This window comes from Labrus bergylta, chromosome 13, assembly GCF_963930695.1.
Source record: "Labrus bergylta chromosome 13, fLabBer1.1, whole genome shotgun sequence".
Lineage (NCBI taxonomy): Eukaryota > Metazoa > Chordata > Actinopteri > Labriformes > Labridae > Labrus > Labrus bergylta.
Window position 1 is genome coordinate 5,226,788 of NC_089207.1, and position 18,971 is coordinate 5,245,758.

Genomic DNA, 18,971 nt, shown 5'->3' on the forward strand with positions numbered 1-18,971 from the left:
TACATGGTCCTTGCCTTACTTCTGAGTGTGTGTGTTTTTCCTTTAACTTGCATGTGTGTGTGTTTTCAACACGTAGTCTAATCCTAGATAAACTATGTAAATGAGGGTGTGATCAAGCTCACTGTAAATAAATTATTTTCCGTGTACTTTCAAGTGTATGACGCTAATTCTCAATATATGGCTGTAGAATAAACAGTGCTCCTTTAACCAGTGATACGTGCTGCGGGGTCATGCATCATAATCTAAAACACTTCATGTAACACTTGAGCTTTGAGGGGGGAGGGGGGGGTTGTTAGGAAACGGTTCTGTTTGGTAAAAGTATCATATTTGATGGCGCGTCATACGTGTTTTCTTTGTGTTTGATCGCAATGATAATGCTTTCTGACTGATCCCGAGCGGCGTTATTTGTTTTGGTTATCCGCGGGGATCATTGGAGAACAACTGTAACAGGTACAGCTCTTAAAAGGCATTCAAGAAAGAAATGAAATCGACATTGAGAGACAAATCTCTCCAGTAAGCAATTCTGAGTGAAATGTGTTGACACAGCATGCTCGGCCCATTCCCATTCTGCATGCTTTTTAAAGCGTGGCCGTAACACAGCCCGCCCGGATGAATAATTGACTGATTGCTGCATAATTCAATGCTGCATTGTAAAAATTCAAGGCCTGAAAATATTTCAAGCTTCTTTTTTTTTCTACTTTTTATTAAAAATGAGGTTAAAGTTTCAATCAACCTTGAAAGAACAATATGACACACAGCGGGCGATACATCATGCAGCCATGCTGCTCGTGGAGTTCATCTCTCCAAACTTAAACTTAATGTGCAGTGAAAGCAACTCTGACATCAGGTCCACTTTATCCATTTAATGACTCAATAGTCTCTTTTTTGTCTTCATGCAGGGAGACATTCACTCGGTCCTCCAATGAGCTCGTGAGACGTTCAGCTATTCCTCAGATATTCTGTTTATTTCTCCATCTGATGCCTTTTTTTCCCCCTGCACTGGCATGTGAGAGAAGAGGCCCTGCAGCTACATGTTTCATATCACTGCACATTTTGTAATAAATTCAATTCAGTACAAATATGACCATGAGGCACCGAGACTTTAAATACCAAATGTGCATTATAGCTGTGTTGTTACATTTCACTTCACTGTAGTGTGGAAAAAATATGCTGATTGCATTTTTCAAAGCCATGAGAAGCTGGGTGTGCTGTGTTTCCTCAGCTTGACATGAAGACGTGCTCATGAAGACATCATCCAGACGGGATTATTCCGCATCATCCTGCCTTTATGTGTTGCTTTGTTAAACATCATGTTGCACGATTTCTTGTTTTGTTCTTGCTTGACCAGCTTTTCCTGACAGTTCCTACTTTATTACAGGATCAAAAAAAAAGTTTCATCAGAGAGAAGTGAAGTTGTATTTATACGCCAGGATAAAGTCAGCCGCGCTGTTAACCCCGACTGAGCTAATTCCTGGCTCGTCATCACGTCCAGGCCAAGGCCATTTAGCAGAGGCAGTAATATTACATGTCTCAGCGGTGCCCTGAGTCTGCAGAGAGACATTAGGAAGGTGCAGGCTGATCGTCTGAAAGATAGGACTAATGTCACCTAATCAGATAGACCATTATGTATTAGCGAAACTACAAAACAGTTTTATCTGACAAGGGCCAGGCCACATTACCTAAATTAACATTTTGCAAGCGTGAACATGGAAGAGCACAGAGGCGAGGGGAGGGCCTGGTCTGCGGCCTGCGCTTAGACATTCGGCAGTAATTATTAATTTATGATTGTCTCTGGTCTTAATGAAAATGAAAGCCAGGAAAGAGAACAGGGAGGGATAATGTGGCGTGAAATTGAGTTTCATTTGTACAGGGTCCACCTTTTAACTCGGCGCTTCTTTGGCGGAAATGGAGCCGAGTGCTTTCCCCCCATTCTCTCTCCAGAGAATCTGTTTCCCCCCCCCCTTCCCCCTCCTTCTCCTTTCAGTCTCTTTCACTCAAAGCGTGTTCATATGCTCTCATCCTTTTGTGATATTTGGGGCCAACACGCCCTTTAACATCTCCATTACTCTCATAAGGCCTTTTCAAAATGACACAAGGCTCTCTGATGTCTGATAACTATGTCAACAAGTTTCTTGAATGGAAATGTCTCGGCACAGTGTTTCTTTAATGTCAACATGCGGCACAGAAAGGTCTCAGGACAGGTTGGCATGAGAGGAGCCCAGAGAAAGGTAGATTGATTTACACAAGACTGTATGAAGTAGAATGCCTTGTTAAAGTAATACAAGACAGGTTTATTATTTAAATAGGAAAAAATAAAAATAAATGTGGATCTCTGTGAATTTTCACCTGAGGATTCAAGATAAACTCTGAAGTGATGACGATTGAATAACAGGTGTGACTTGAGAGATAAGGCTCTTGGATGATGAGCGTAGGAAATCTACATATTATGCTGTAGTGATTTCATTTCACAACAATCCTGAACTGTTTTGTTTTCACTGTTTCAAACGGTCACCATGCTGCTCAGTTCTTACTTTCAGTGGGTAATGAAACTCTGTACCTGGTACTGGAGTCTATTTGTTCCACTTTTAATAACTTCCAGAAACGTTAAGACAATTTATTATTCCTTTTCTTTTCATTTAGAAGTATTGCTCTTCTACACTGGATAATTACTTTCAGCTATACATAACATATTATTTTTAGCTCTTTAGGGGCAAAAAAAAGGGAAAGAAATCAGTAAAAACAACATTGACTTACAGTGATACATAAACTCTGAGTTTGTTAAATTTCTTATATTGCAGTTGAATCTTAAACATCTAACAGATGGCAGAACAACTTTTGAAATCATGATTCTGACAAAGTTAAAGAAAACGTGTTTGAAGATTAAAGAGATCTCTTTGAAGAATACATACAACTATATTAATAGGTGTGTTTCAAAAAGGTTTTAATAAACTGAGTGTGAGTCATTTATATATTGATCGGGCCATTTTCATCCACATAGGGATCAGGTCCTGTTCAGTTTAGCCTGCCATGTTTCTACAGAAGCCTAGCAGGGTCAAACCCACCGCTGACTCTAGTCAGATTCATGTTGAAGAAGCCATCTTGCTTCGCTTCTACGCACTTGGAAGGGTAGGATGAGGAGAAGAGCTGTCATTGGTTGTAATCTGCAGCCTCACCACTAGATGTCACTAAACCCTAAAGGCTAGCACTACAAGCGTAATATTCACTTCCTTTTAGCTTAGTTTTTGGTCACTACCAACTCATGAAGGGAATATGGAATTATTTAAATTAGCTAGGTCCTATCTATTATAATCTTCTGGATCACCTTTAAGTATTTTATGATCTAATTTATTCCCTCCATTTTATTATTGACTGATTATCTTAATTTAACTTTTTTATTTTACCTCCTGCGCTTCCTCTTTACGCATTCATGATAGCATGTTCTCAGTTCATCATACACTGTTTTTTATGAGTCCTTTATTTATAATGTTCTTTTGCATGAAAGGTGCTACACAAATGAGGTCTGACTGGTATCTTCGAGTGCTAGTTGCTACATCTGGCTGTTGATCAATCCTGTGTTGGGAGCATGATTAATTTAATGATTGGGTTAATAATTTTTTTCTACTGAAAAGCTATAGTACATGTTGTCATCAAAAACAACCCTGATAAGACAATGAGCTAAAAGATGCCACGCTATTGGCCGATTTTCTCATGTTGAAGTGTTAACTTTGGCATCTTAGAGCTCCTTGTAGGAATTACAAATGTTTTTGGTGCCCCCTGTGGACAAAGTGCTACCTTTCATCTCTTTGCTAACTTTGTCCTGAACATGTGTGAGTCGTGTTGTCTGAATATTTGCCTTGGAAAATGTTTCAAAAAAAGAAGCTGACACCTACCCTGCTACAGTGTAAACAGGCATTAGCCTTAATTATATAGAAATAGTTCATCTTTATGTTTGCATGTGTAAGTCATGAAGGTAATGATTTCAGTCTGTTTTATAACAGGCCAAAAGTTCCTCACAAAAGCGTTCAAATACTTGAATAATTCCTAAATAACAATAACAGTACATCGCCTTTACAAAAGTCTTGTCACATTTCAAACATATGAAACCACATAGCTTAGACTAGACTCAGCCACTTTACATCGGGAGGCATCAATGCAATATCGGACTTTAAAGCTGCTTCAGATCTGAAGTGGTGTCTGCAAGCTTTCATAAAAATTACTCACAGCCAGACTTTCCAAATCACCAGGGTTGCTTACATTAAGTCAATTACATTTTTACAATTGTGAGCGAGGGATGGTTAATTTAGTTTGACCCAGGAGCCCCCGACACTCCCCCTGATAGCAGATGGATGAGACGAGTGACCACAGGCGTGAGAGGGAGTGTGTGTCTGAGTGTGTGTGAGCCTGCTGGATTAGTCTTCATTTGGTGTCTCTGTCATAAGGGAGGGGAAGGCTGAACACTGCGTGGCAGAGCAAAGAAAACACACAGGGTCAGTCGAACACACACAAACACAAGCGCGCTATTGCTATTAACCTCCCCCCCCCCCCACCAGCTCATCAACTTTATTTTGCAATCTTCCCTCAGAACCATTAGAATACCCTGAAGAAATGACTTTCCAATTAAAGGGGCTCTAGAAGAAGAGAGGGTTTTCTTTTTTTTTACATCTCCGACTCCTGGAGTTCTTTATTCCAATAATTTAAATTGGAATTGATTTTTCAATTTACCCGCTGACTGCTGCGGACACAGAGCGCAGGGCCAAATAGAGCTACGTACCCTGGACGTTTGTCATGACAGCATGCTATACGTGTAAATCTACACAGCTCGCCTAAATGGAAATATATTTTAATGCGAGGACAATCAGGCAGCACCACAAATTCAGGCCATGCATGATTATTGCATTCAATATTTATCTCTCGCTTTATGTGGTCTTTTGTGGAAGATATTCTCATTTCACTCTATTAGAGTCGCTGCTTAAAGCCTATTTAATCATTTTCATGATTTATTTCTAAATCCAACAAAAAAAACATGTTTATGTTCATATTTATTTATTTATTATTTTATTTTTTGCTCTGTGGTCTTTTAAGAAGATATTCCAAGTTCTCTCTTACAGGTTACAAAATTATCAAATGATTCCCTTGAATCATTTGATCAGATTTACAAACAAATAAACAAAGTAGTTTTAAAAAAAGATTATGATTGACAATTTGAGCCATCACTCAGGCCAAACTTGACTTTTTCACACAATAAATAAAAATGGACGTGGCCTTGTGACTTCAGAAGTGAAGCCAAAGCAAAAATGCTTTAAAACTGAGTTCTTTGTAATGGCCAGTCGGGGGCGACTCCACAGGTTGCCAAAGTAGATTCTGAAAAGTTTATTTTCCTTTTATGTCAGTAAACATTTTCCTAATGACTTCATGCTCTCAGTTGCGAGTTTCAGTTTTTTTTATAGTAAATAATTTGTTAAATTTTGAGTAACATTTATGATAAGATAGGGTATGATTATACTTGTGATTAACAAGCTACCCAAGATAAACACGTAACAAAGCCAACCTGTCCTCCAAACATGGTTAGTTAAGTTTCCAAAAACCAACAACAACAAAAAAAACAAGAAGATCATAATGCTAAACTCAAGGCTTCAAAACTGTTGTTTACAAACCAATGGGTGACATCACAGTTGCTACGTCCTCTTTTATACAGTCTATGATATTATTACGCAGCACTTTCCACATGTCCTTTGAGCAGGAGGAAACAGTAGTCTGTTCCAGGCAGTGAGTTCTGGCCTCACATGTTTAAGTTTGACAAACTGGGCCTATGAACCTCGGCAACAACAGCCACTCCAGCTGCGTCCTAATGAGCATTTATTGTGTCTCGACTGCAGCGAGGCGCTTTGCAGAGCCGCCTTCAAAGCCAACCTGCCTCCACTCGAGCTGTTTTACAGATGCGTCTAGAAAATCCGAGGCCGTTCTTCTGTGGACGAATGGTTCTGTCTTTTGCTCCTGACAGCTGCGCGGGCTTGTTGTGCGCTCTCTCCTGAGTTGTTTTAATAAAGTTGTGCTGCAGGAGTAGTGAGGGAAGATTAATGGACGCACAGGAAGTGTGGCAGTTGTGAGAGGATGCAGGACAGAGCGGGCCAGCAGCCATCTGTTCCCTCTCCTTTACAGCTCTCTTAATGGAGAAGCAAACCAAACAACATGGATCTGGGCCCCGCAGACACACACACACACACACACACACAAACACACACACCTCAATCGCACACAGCTAAACACAAAACATCACTTTATGTGACAGAGATGAGAGCTAGGCTTTTGTCATTGTATTCCCCCTTGTTGGATGTGTGTGCACACATGCTGCTACGTGTGTTTGAATATGTGTGTATTTGTGCACGTGTGTGCCTTTTTTTTTATTTTTTTTTTATCCCCCTCTACCTTTCAGCGAAATAAAGTTGGGTGTGAGCCACGGCTGTGAGATTTAGATGAAAGACACAGCCTGGATGGAACGTGATTAAGAGATATGTTCTTGAGGCAAAACAGGACTTGGCATTCGCTGAGACAAAACCTAATCAAATTAAAGCAAAACACGGCCATTGTTGTGGAGTGTGTTCGCCGCGTGTGTCACGTTTGAAATGAAACAGTGTAAAATAGATACAGGCTCGTGTGTCTGCGCTTGCATCACCAACACTGTGGCTTTTTTTTTTTTTTTCACATTTACACACAGGCTCTGACTAATGACGGTTGTGCCCAATGATGCCTAAAGCGCTTTATAGAGCTGTCTGGGTTATAAAAAATGTTTACTATGATGGAGCTGAACGGCTCACTGAGAGAGTATTATTGTGTACAAGTTATTGTGTTAGATTAATTCACTCAGGCGAACTGTTAAACTCTCTAACAGGCATGGCCACCTCCACTTCATTGTGTATTTCCCGCCTGCACTTGACTTTCTCTTCGATGTTTATTATTAGCCCTATAATGAAATCTATAGTCCGACTGCTTCTCATTTTGTTTGTTTTGAATAAACGCAGACCATGTCACGTTAAATGACAACATGCGTCGTCTCCCTCTTCCTCCCGGTGAAGACATCTGTACGACATGATGAAGTTTCCTCTCTGAGTATCAATCCTGTAATTGAGCTCAGGGAGGGGAGACGTGATGTGCACACAGAGGAAGAGGAAAGGCCTCTCTCGCTCTCTATCCCTCCCCTCCTTTCCTGCGTGTGTCGTTCTTTTTCCCCATGCACACACACACACAACTCTTCCTCTCTACCTGCTTTTACATTAAATTTGTCAGTCAGCTCTCTTCAGATGCACATCAGCTGAAATGAGTGCATTAGCATGAGCTGCAATAATATCATCACAAAGGCCTGCATGGGCAAAAGAAGAGAGTGTCTTCACAACACTACATCCTGCAAGCTACAATACCTCCACTCGCGTCTCTTTATCCGACTTGTAATGTTGCTTTTCTCATCTCGGCTCTTGTGATACACTGGATCATGAGGAAACCGAAGTGAGACCGGATTAAATATTAACACTACCTGACACAGTCCCCACCGGAGCTCCTATTCCACTTCACATGATACAATTAAAAACATTCCCACATGCATTGCGCAGGAACACTTGTCAAGAACATGCCGCTTTACAGACTTAAAATAAATCTCATACTAATCTATGGAGAACTCCCCGACAAGGAGCAGGCCAAGGTTTCAACGATGCAGGCAGGCACTTAGCTGAGTAGAGAGTTGGAAAAAAAAGCAGAGAGAGCAAGAGAGAGAGAGAGAGAGAGAGAGAGAGAGAGAGAGAGATGAGGGCCTTACATTATTTATACTTGCTAATGGCGGCTGTCTGTGTGTGTGAATCAGCAACAGAACAATCTGCTAAAATAGACACACAGCTGTAATCAAGGCCATACATTTCCTCTCCTTCTCCTTCTTCGTTGGCTAACTGCTGGGTCAATTGGAGTCAGTTTAGCGGCGTTCGGAAACTCTTGCAGTAGATTATCTCCTTTTAATGGAGACGAAAGACAATGCAGGAGTAGATTGCGATTGCCCAAGGAAAAGATTACCTCTATGAAGCTATCCCAGCTAAATACTGAATGTGTACGAGAGAAACAGCTCACATGTCACATATCACTGTACATCTCACAGATAAGAACAATGGCTCAAGTGCTGTGGCCACAAAAGGAATCCATTAGTCTTATTGTGCAGCCCCTAAGCTCAGCGTCACAGGGGGGAACCCACCGCTACATCCACACACATGTGCCTCTCATTTCCTATGGCGGTCCAGAAGTATCCTTCAACATCCTATTGTAAAGTTTACCAGGGGAGAGGTTCAGTGTATTAAAGTGCCCTGAGAGAAACGCTAAATGATGTAAATGCAGGCAGCTGCTTGTTGCTTATTGCCGTACAGTAGAGCGAGAGGCCCAGGCAATGGCTGGATGTGTGTACAGTATCTATATAACATTATGGGCTCTCTTTCATGTCCTCCTGCTCTCTAATGGGAACAATATGAAGACTAATGGTATAGTAAAAGTGGAGGAAACAGCGCTTCAGAACAAACTGAAACATATACTGTTTGTGCTGTTGTTTTAAACACAACACATTTTGGTGGCAAAAAACTGCTTCAATTGTGCTGTTTGAAATTAAGGTGTGAATGCATTGGCCAAATTTGTTCATATAAAAATACACCTTGACATATAATAGACATGTAATAGTCTCGTGGTGGTTCAAGAGAACTTTGTAGTATGTTATTAGACACTGATTTGAGTAGTCAGAAGACTAGAAAAGTGCTTTAAAAGCTCAAGTAGATTTACCAGTTACAGTTACTCAACTTCTTACATGAAAAAACCTGTTTATAGCCTGGTGCAAAAAATAGTTTTTGGTCTTACATACTGGGGTCGAAATCCGTTTTGATTTCATAAGGGAATTATTCATAATAAGCTGTTTGTCAGGAGGCTTAAGGCCTTAGTCAGACACCATTTCCAATATGGCGAACACCATCAGTTGCCTTCAAAAGCCTGTTTCAGAAACCAATGTGTGACATCACTGAGACTACGTCCGTGTATATACGGTCTATGACTATAACTACATTATTTAGAATACATTTAACTGTTAATGTTTAGGGAGGTTTTGTCAAATTGACATTCTTACCATGCCAATATAAGTGGAACCTTTAGTTTGTGGTGATTATGGTGACCCCTGTGGACAAAACAATACCTCTAATCTTTTTGCTGATTTTGTCCTTTATGTTTGTAGGAAGCATTTTATAAATGAAAATCTCATCCTGCTTTCTTTTAACAGTCAAATGTATCAATCATTGACAGTCTATCTATCATTACAATTTTTTAAAGGCTCTTCACGCAGCATGCTGTGAATCCCTTTGTATGACACCGACCCCCTGAGCAGTCGCTTCAGGCATTAAAAAAATAACTAACAAGAGTTAAATCTTTTTCCTGATGATCACGATTTCTATTGTAGCTCATAAAGAGTCATCAACATTCATATGAGTCTGTTTTATAACCATCCAAAAACTCTGCTTAGTAGCTTTAAAACGTCCAAAAACTCTGCTTACTAGCTTTAACATTGTTTGCTGTAAATATTCCATTATTTCAACAAGCTTATCCAACATGATAAATAATCCATCTCATCCAACCATTTGCAAGTGTAATTCAATATTTTTAGTTAACAATTAGTGCTGTAAACATCTTTACATGTTGGTTTAATTTTGTAACCATTAATCCATTGCCATTCATTAACAATTTCAGTCCTTAAGCCAAACACTTAAGGACTAATGTGTTACTTTTAGCTCATTGAATGACATTTTTGACTTTGGTTATACTTCTCTTAGCTTAACAGATTGGACATTAAGTGAAAGAACTACCAATGTAAACCATTTACCCGTTACTTTAACTGTTTCATCTATTCATACAATACATATCTATCTTAATACGTGTACATCAACTGTTACTGCTACTTTCATTAACCAATATTGACCATTTATTCAGAATCTATATTGTTTAAATCTGCATAACTGTTTAAACTGTGTATTAATTTCTTTCAGATATCTATTTCCACTATTTAATCCATCAGTTCCAGCTAACTGTTTGCATTTATGTTGCTTGCTTGCTATTTTTCTGCCATAGGATACAAATACTGTTCAGGTGTTACAGTTTCATCATTATATTGATCTACCCTTTTTTATTGTAATAGCCATTTTTTTTTGAACGAGTGGAGTCTCTCCATCTTTTCTCACATTGACTTAGTAACTGCAGAAGTATCCCTGAGGTACGAGCCCTGCTTGGGTTGGGAATCCATGTTTCTAATGTGCCATACTTTATTTTTCATATACAGAGGGGTCCCTTTTCCCAAGTGTATTCCAACATCAATGATCATAAGACACGAACTCTTCAGAAACACTTTTAATCACAATAAAGATAAATAGTCCTACAAAGCAGAGTTTAGAATCAAAACAGAATACAGCGGCGCCGTCTCTGATCATCACTTGATAGTGTGCTGACACGCAGACTCCATTAAGCTGTCTTCAAATATGCAAAAATGATATGATTTTACAATGATTACATATTCACTTCCCCAGCTGGCTGGCTCCAAGCGTCTCCATTTGTCATCGACTATTGTGTCCAATTATATGATTAGCTTTGAACACTCCAGCACTTCGAGAGCTCTCGTGTGTTCTGCCGTGCAGAGTGATTCGCAAACAAAGTCATTACAACATGTATTCACACATATCAAATAACAAAACAGATGGCCACTGCGCTTGCCGCCTGATTTGTTTTCCACACGAGTGGTAAGAGAAAAAAAAAAAAAAAAGGATTCTGTGTGAGCTGTGTTTAATGCTGACTGTTTTTATTCCCAAAGAAGAGCAGCTGGCTGTCGCGCTGTTAGATCAGCTCCTATGAAAGACAATCTTGTTTTCATTAATTTCTCTACAACAAAGGCACTTGTTGGGAAGATTTAGAATTACAGCGGGTAAAGCTTCCGGATAATTCATCACAGGGACTTGACAGGAAACTTAATTGTTTTAAATGCCAGTTGCTGTGAGCAGCGTGCCTGGTTTGTCTTTGATGTCTAACAGGTGGGACAGATAGACGACCCTCTGATGTTTCATTCGACCTTTGGCCTCTTAGTTATAAATCCACTTGTAGTCTGCCGGCCAATAAACCTATCATCATGTGATGAACTGCACTTCCCAGAATTCAGTGTGAGATGAAAATCCTGTGGTCTGCCTCCTCTTATTAAACACAGTGTAAATCTAGCCCGACTATATCCCTCCGTCTGGAAACTTCTTGACCCATCAGCACTGTACTAACCAAGAACAGAAACAGACTCTGACTGGAGTTCAACCTTTTATCCACTGTGTCAAAGACATTTGAGCGAACTTGCTTTTCAAAATAAAACATTCTTACTAATAATATTTCTACCCTCCCTTTAACTCTCATGCAGCTCCGATTGTTATCCAAAGTTTCAAATACCAAGCAAGTCATTTATTTTGAAAGCTTAGCTGTAATGAGCGTCCACTTTCTACCCTGGAAAGACTAAACTGATCGTGTCAAAACAAAGAATCTGAATCTGCCAGAATCTGCTGGCTCTGATCAGTTAAGCCGAGTGTTTTTTTGGATTTTTAATGACACTTTAATATACATCCTGTTGTATCTTGATGCCCTCTTTGTATGCTGTATCTGCATTTCATGCTTTATGTTGGTGTGTTTTCCATACGTTTCTTATTTATACTTACTTATATTTATGCTGCAAAACTAAAGTCTAGTTAAGTTGAAGTTCCGATCTGTGATTATGGGAGTCCATCAGTCCTGAAACACAGCTTGGTACAAGTGGCTGTCCTCTCGGCCAACCAATTCAGAAACTCTAAAATCAGCATTCAATGAGAACATGTTAAAGCTGTCCAGCACGTCCTCAGACTCTAAACACACTAAATAAATGATTAGCATCAAAACCAGACATACAGGGTTCCATGTTTTAATATCAAATGTACCTAAGTAACGTGTCCTTCATTTTTATGTTCCAAATGTAGATAAAGATATTCAAAAAATATTTTATCCAAGTATTCTCAATCAATCAGTGTCTTCAAAAGAGTGACACAGTTCAGTTGTATTCAGTTGTGTTTTTGTGCTATGATAACCTTTTTGGAAATGACTTTTGTGTGTGTGGTTACACCCCAGGGTGCCCCTGACTGTCTAATTGTATGAGACATTACATAGTTACTCAGCCACACTGACTCACTGTATAATTCAGTTAAGTCTGTGTTGGTGCGACAGACACACTAACTTGATTATTTTAGCAAATAGCAACCACTACTCAGTTCTTAGCTCAGATGATAAAGGTAGGATAGGACATCCTCTCACAGATATATCTGTCAAGCACTCAGTAACTTAAAGCTCACACATTGTCCGTCATTCGAGGATAATTCCAGGAGTCATTTCAGGATTTTGCGTTGAAGTGCATGTGACCTGACATTAAAGCATTCCTGTGCAGGAAAAGTATTCTCCTTTTAAGGTTAAGGTTGCTTTAAATCTAGTAAATAGCCTCGCTGACATCTCCTGAGGATGTTACAGTAAATGCACTTTAAGTGACTGAATCATTTAACATCTAATCAATACGATTCACATTGCTCCACAAACACACACTTCAGTCGGATTCATGTCCAGGAAGCTGTTACAACTGTATTTAACAAGTTCTCCTCTGTGATGCCGAATGATTATATAACAGAACAAAACACAAAACATTTGCTTTTATGATGCAATTTGAAATGTTCTTGTGCACAAAAAGAAAAAAGTATAAAGATCTGTACAGCAGAGAGTTAACAATCTTCCACTATCCAGTGTATGTCCACAGACTGCACAGATCAATCTTGCTCTGGAAGGTTGATATGATCTAGCTGTGCCATGCTGCCATCACCTGGCCAGTATGCTAACAGCATGCTTTTAGTCTGCTTCTGTTTAGTGTTTGGGAGAATAATAGTTTGACTACATTTATCAGCTTGCGGTTTAACCACTCTCATATTTCAAAGATATTCATCTGTAAATTGAATGTTGACAATTTCCTCTGTAGACTTCAAACTATTTTTGACCCCCTCAAAATTCTGTTTTTTATTTGTCTTGTGTTTTTGCTTTTCTTCTGTAATTTAACACCTTTAAGTTCCACTTTGTTTTTTTCTGTTTACCTTACACGTCCAGGCAATGCTTTAGCATCGTCAGCTCCATTTGAGACATAACTGCCAACTGAGATATCCTGCATGATGAAAAAGTCCAGATGTCAATTTAAGTCTGATGTCGTAGTCAGGTGGATTGAAAACACGACCAAAACTGGCATTCGGCACACTTTCTCATGAATGCTATTTTATCATTTTTTTTGCACTTTTTTTGCAGTGCAGTCCATTGAGTGGCATGTCACGTTTGCTAGCATGCTTTATTTTGTTATTCTTTAGTATCAGAGGAGCTAGCCTTCTCCCCTTGTTAGCTTGTAGTTTAACCTCTGTGTTAAGTCTTAGACAGCTTGTAGAGCGTCCCCAACACTGCTTCTACTTCGTTTCATAATGATTCATCGAGTGGTTGTGTGAAGTAAAGTGACAGCAGTTCAACAGTTTATTTGCACCTCATGTGCTTGACATCTGCCTGAGTTGATTGCTATATTTAAACCTTGCTGCAGCATTGATATGCTGCTGAAGTTTTCAATATTGTGGAGAAAAAAAAAACACAACCCACTATTGTTTCCTGTGGTGGGTGTTCCCCCCCCCCTGCGGAGAGTTGTCTGTTGTTGTAGTTGTTGGTTGACGTGGCTGTAAAGACTTTTCTACATAATTACAAAGCAAACACTGAGATACTGTCTGTGGGCTGGGATGTTTTTTTAATGATTATAAGCTTCATTTTCGCCTGCATGTGTTACACCTGAGCCTCAGACACTCGTGCTTTGTCTGCCAGAGCAAAGATGCACAAAAAACATCTCCAGTCTCCTGGGTGAGTCAATCAGCTCTGAACACAGATGTTTTTGCCACAACAGCAGCACTCCCATACTGTGAGTGTAAATTACACCTCAGAAATTAATTGCAAGTTTTGATCCTTTTGATAATAAACCCCCGTGCACAGTGATGCATTCAGTGTTACAAAGCGAGCGTGCAGTACACACCGGTGTGAAAGTTTCATGTTTGGTTTCATATCATCGCGCTGGTCAGGTTGCTCATCGATCGGATGCTGCCTGTGTGCGTGTGTCTGCTCTTCCGCCTCACGCTCCGCAGATAGTTCCTGTACAGAATCACGCTAATCACTCTGTCCTGGAACTGTTTGGAGACTATGTAGTACAGAATGATGTCCAACACGGTGCTCAGGTTCATAAGGAAAGTGGTGAAGACCGCCCATGTGCTGAACCCGCCATCTTCGTCATCTCCCAGCAAACGCACAACCAGACACACGTGGAACGGCACAAAGCACACCAACACCTGGATGATCAACGTGATGATGATGCGGATAGACTTCTGCTTCACTTTAGGCTTGAGTTTAGAGGTTCTGCCATGGATCAGATTGTCCACGATGACTATGTAGCAGCCAATCATGATGCAAATGGGGACCAAGAAGAAAAAGATCAAACGCACGAAGTTGACGAGGTTGTCTTGGCGCATGTAAATGATGTCTTGCATTTTGATGCAGGTGGTGAAGTTTGAGGCGCGGTCGGGGTCTTCTCCTGAGAAAAGCAGAGGCACGGTGCTGCCAAGAGTCATAAGCCACACTCCTAAACTCCCCACCACGGCTTTGGGGACGTTCCTCAGCTCTTTGGCGTGCTTTGGCTGCACGATGGCCATGTAGCGGTCAGTGCTGATGAGCGCAAACAGCCACAGAGCCATGCAGGGGTAGAAGATGGTCAGCGCCGCCGTGATCCTGCAGAACAGGTCTCCAAAGTACCAGTAGTCCTGTTGGTGGTAGACCATCCTGAAGGGAAGCAGCAGGATGAAGGTCAGGTCCACCACTGCCACGTTTATCATGTAGACGGTGACGGAGTTCCTCTTCTTGGTGGTGAGAGAAAACACCCACAAAGCAACGAGGTTGACGATCACGCCGATGACGAAGATGAAGCAGTAGAAGACCAGGCCTGCCATGCGGTACTCCACGGGTCCCTGCTCCAGCTTCACAGCACCAGAATCCACCGACATGTTGGAGCAGTTTGGATCCAGGTTCATCCTGAAACTTACAGAATTCAGCAAGATATGTGTTAATTTCCAGTCAACGGATACTTATCATGTTTTATTGTTCTTAATAACCTATTTGTTTTCATGTTTTAAGTTTGAAAGTCATGTGACTCAAGCATGGTCTTAAGTCTGTATTCTGGCCATTTCTTTCGAGTCTCTAAAAATAATGAATGTAGCTCTGTAATTCACTGTCAGCTTTAAAAACATAACAAAAGGTTGTCTGAACTTGTTGCATTTGATTTAAAAGAAAAAAATAGGATTTTAGGTTTCCTCTTATCTAAGAATAAAGACAGGTAGTGCTACTTACTCTTGAACATTATGTTGAAGATTGTCCGTAAGTTGTCCAAATGCTGTAGGTTTAAATTCTAGGAAAAGAACTTAAAAAAATATGTTTAAACTCCATAAAACTGAAGTGTTACTAACTGTTAAAGTATAATAGTTTAAAAACACAGTCAAAAGTTATGACTTAAAAAAAGGAAAAGGCAACGTTACAGTTGAATCAGCCAGAAGCTGTTTCTAAATATGAACATGCTGTAATATGTGTTTTTGCAATTTGCAGAACCTGCTGCTTGTTAATTTGAATAGATATTTATAAAAGCTGTGCAGCTGCACTGTGAACGACACAGGAAGAGAAACAGACCATGTCTGTCTATACTTTGTGTCAGTCCAATTAAATTATGAAACATAAACAAGCTATTAAAAAAGAAAGGAACATATTCATGTACATCAAAGTGTAGAAAGAATGTAAAAGTGTAACTTTAATCCATGTTGAGGGTGAACAATGTAGAAGTGAAATTTTGGTCTCAGAAATGATTCTGTGTGTTGATGGTAAAACCATGTGACTTCCTTGTTTCACTTTTGGGTTGTTATCCTTTTTACTGTAATTTACTGTACTTCTTATAATCACTATTATTACTCTTATTGAGCCTACTGTGTAACACTGCATTTGTTATATGTCTGAATTGTGATTATTGTACATATTGCTGTCATTTTTTAAACTCTATGCGCTTTTTGTACATCGCTTAATTCGTCAATACTTTTTTTAACATACCTTTTTTCATATTTATATTCTCATGCTATTCATATTTATATTTACATTCCTGTATTTCCCACTGTCATGTTGTGTATGTGAGTAACTGTAATGAACGAAACTTCCCCAGGATAGAGTATTTCTAAATCACAACTATGTGTTTTGTTAATTAGGGTGATTATTTGTTTAAAAATGTATCCACCTGCAGAATATTAATGAAATCAAGTCATTTAATTCAGTCTTTGTCATATTTTTTTTTTTTTTTACCAAAACAGTCCCACAAAAGAGACTTTAAAACATGGCTGCCAGATCTACTTTCCCCCCTCTGTGTCAAAAGTTCAAACAGATCAGGTAGCTTTTCCTCAACAATAAAAAACTTCACTTACCAAAGAAATCACCCAAACATCTCGACAAGCTTTGTGAAGCAGTGTGGCGGTTTATCTGAGCACTCAGCCAAAACAGGGAAGTGAACGCTTTCTCAAAGGGTAATGTGATGGAAAGCGTGGTGAGACTGAGCACAGTGTAAAGCCCCCCCTTCATCACTTCCTGTGTCGACTACACTTTCAGATTCCTTTACAGTATCTATGTAGTTGGAACACAAAGGGGCTACAGCTTTCCACAGTCTGCAATTACACCCCCTTAAAGAAAATGATGTGCCATTAGAAGTGGGAGTGTGTTTGGCAGGCAGAGAGATGGCAGATTTAGGGCGAGTTATTGATTGGAAAAGTGGGGTCTGTCACAGCACATTAGTTCTCAGGGGAGTAATCCACAGCAGGTTGCAGTGAGAAGCATCTGCTGCTGGAGAGAAGTAATTAAAAACAGGATGTTGAGGCAGTTGCCATATAAACAGGAAATAAGACGGTGGTAATAGACACTTCACGCTGATGCTGTGAGATAGTTTTACACCACGTCCACTTAATGGATGCAGAGCGCATAGCTCAGGTGAAGAGCTCAAGGTCAGTGTGGACCTGGATTGAATACAGATTAATGTGTGTGATTAATGTGCGTGTGAGCCGCTAACAACTATGAATTAGGACGTTTGGCTCAAAGAACATTGTGCAATCAAAAAGTTCTTCCCCTGATCTCATAACTGCTACTTTCTGTTCCCTTTATTGATCTTATGAAATGCACAATAAATCACACTTTCTCACGACTTGCACTCTCTCCACACTGAGCTGTTTTACACGCACAATGTTTCCACACCAGTGTTAAATATCAAAGCTGCTCATTCAGTCTTATTCTTATTCCTGGGAACAATTATCTCTCGGCTTGTCCTCTCGGTGTGTCTTAAAAAAATCTCAGACCAGATGGCACCTTGTGTTCATTGCAATATGTTGTTATGACAACAGTCTGTGTGATGTTTCCCTCTCTTTGATACTCGTCATGTGGCTGCCTTTGCAGCTCCATAAAAAACCTCAGGTATTTATTGTTCACCTGCATGAAACGAGTGAAATTATTGTTATCGGTGTCCATCAAGCAAATATTAGGTTCTGTCTTTTTTAAAAATTATTTATCCAATCATCTGATATCCATGATAAGTGTAAAATAAACTCTTACTTTAAAAATAAATATATTAACTGAAGATCAAAATATATGTGAATAGATATTTGGCACATATTAAAAAGCCCATTTAACTTCTTTATCCATCATCTCTTTACCCTGTTTTATACAGCCCTCTAGTGGCTGAAAATAGTCACTACAAAAATGACAGATTTAAGAAGCAGTCTTTAGCTCTCTTTTTTTCTTCCTTTTTTGTGTGTCTTTTGCTCTTTTAATAGGTCATTTCTTATATAGGCATGTTGCACAGGGGAATTAAAAAATATAATGGGTTAGTATTCAATCTACAATTCACTTAGCAGACGCTTTTATCCGAAGCGACATACAATGTCTGGTAATGTATGCCCAAAATGACTTGACAGACCATGAAGTTAAAAAAAAAGAGTCTCAGTGTAAATCACAGGCTGTATAAAAAGATGGACAACAAGACAGCTCCCAAAAAGTGAAACCAAAAAGGTTCTTTATACTGACCAGCTGCAGTACTCATAAGCTGGGGAAGTCTGGGGGTCTTTCCCCCCAGGGAAATATTGAGCGTCTCATCTCTACTTCCAGTATTCTGGTGTATTTTTATCCACCTATTTGTCATGAAATTGTCTTTATTCTAGTAAAGGAAAACACAAAACCAATAATTTTTTTCATTTTAGAAATAGATGTCTGGCTTGTACTTCCCTTATGAGATATCACATTAATGCCATCAGTCACATGATAGTCTGAGGACGCCCATGCACCAATAACAGAGAAAGACATTTTCTTTTTCACTTCTGATTATCAAGATTTGATCTTTTAGGGAGATTCCACTTTAATTTGTATGTCTTTACTGAGAAATTCAACATTTGTTTATATATTAGGGGAAATATTAGATGGAAATATTCTTTAGTCAGTTTGTCCATTATGGTGGACTATGTCCAAGTTATAACCTGGGTAGTGTTATCACGAGCTTGGTTATGAAGTGGAAGCATCAGTGCAGAAGTTTGTGTTGTTTACCTCTTCCTTTGTAAACTATTAATAGGGATTAAATGGTTTATTTTAAACTACATCATTGAAGCTTCCATTAGCTACACAACATCAGTGATCCCGACTGTATGTGTGTGAACTCTTACCCGTCTGTCTCTCTCTGACTCAGTGATTCGAATTTGTGGCAATAATACATTTTTACTTATTTTTTATTCTTCTATCCGTCTGGT

The 18,971-nt window shown here is 39.5% G+C and overlaps 1 protein-coding gene across 3 annotated transcripts; it reads right to left on the reverse strand.

The window, feature by feature from the left end:
- Positions 1–13,848: 13,848 nt before the first annotated feature.
- gpr18 (G protein-coupled receptor 18) lies at positions 13,849–16,785 on the reverse strand. Of its 3 annotated transcripts, none has more exons than XM_020633912.3 (3): positions 16,617–16,785; positions 15,508–15,565; positions 13,849–15,198 (listed from the first exon to the last, which is right to left on the reverse strand). In XM_020633912.3, exons 1-3 carry the CDS (start codon positions 16,768–16,770, stop codon positions 14,172–14,174), a joined length of 1,239 nt encoding a protein of 412 aa, XP_020489568.2. In that variant the 5' UTR covers positions 16,771–16,785; the 3' UTR covers positions 13,849–14,171. The 3 variants fall into 3 exon arrangements, with proteins under 3 accessions (XP_020489568.2, XP_020489570.2, XP_020489569.1); XM_020633914.3 differs by having other exon boundaries at positions 15,508–15,577; XM_020633913.3 differs by lacking the exon at positions 15,508–15,565 and having other exon boundaries at positions 16,617–16,746.
- Positions 16,786–18,971: the final 2,186 nt, after the last annotated feature.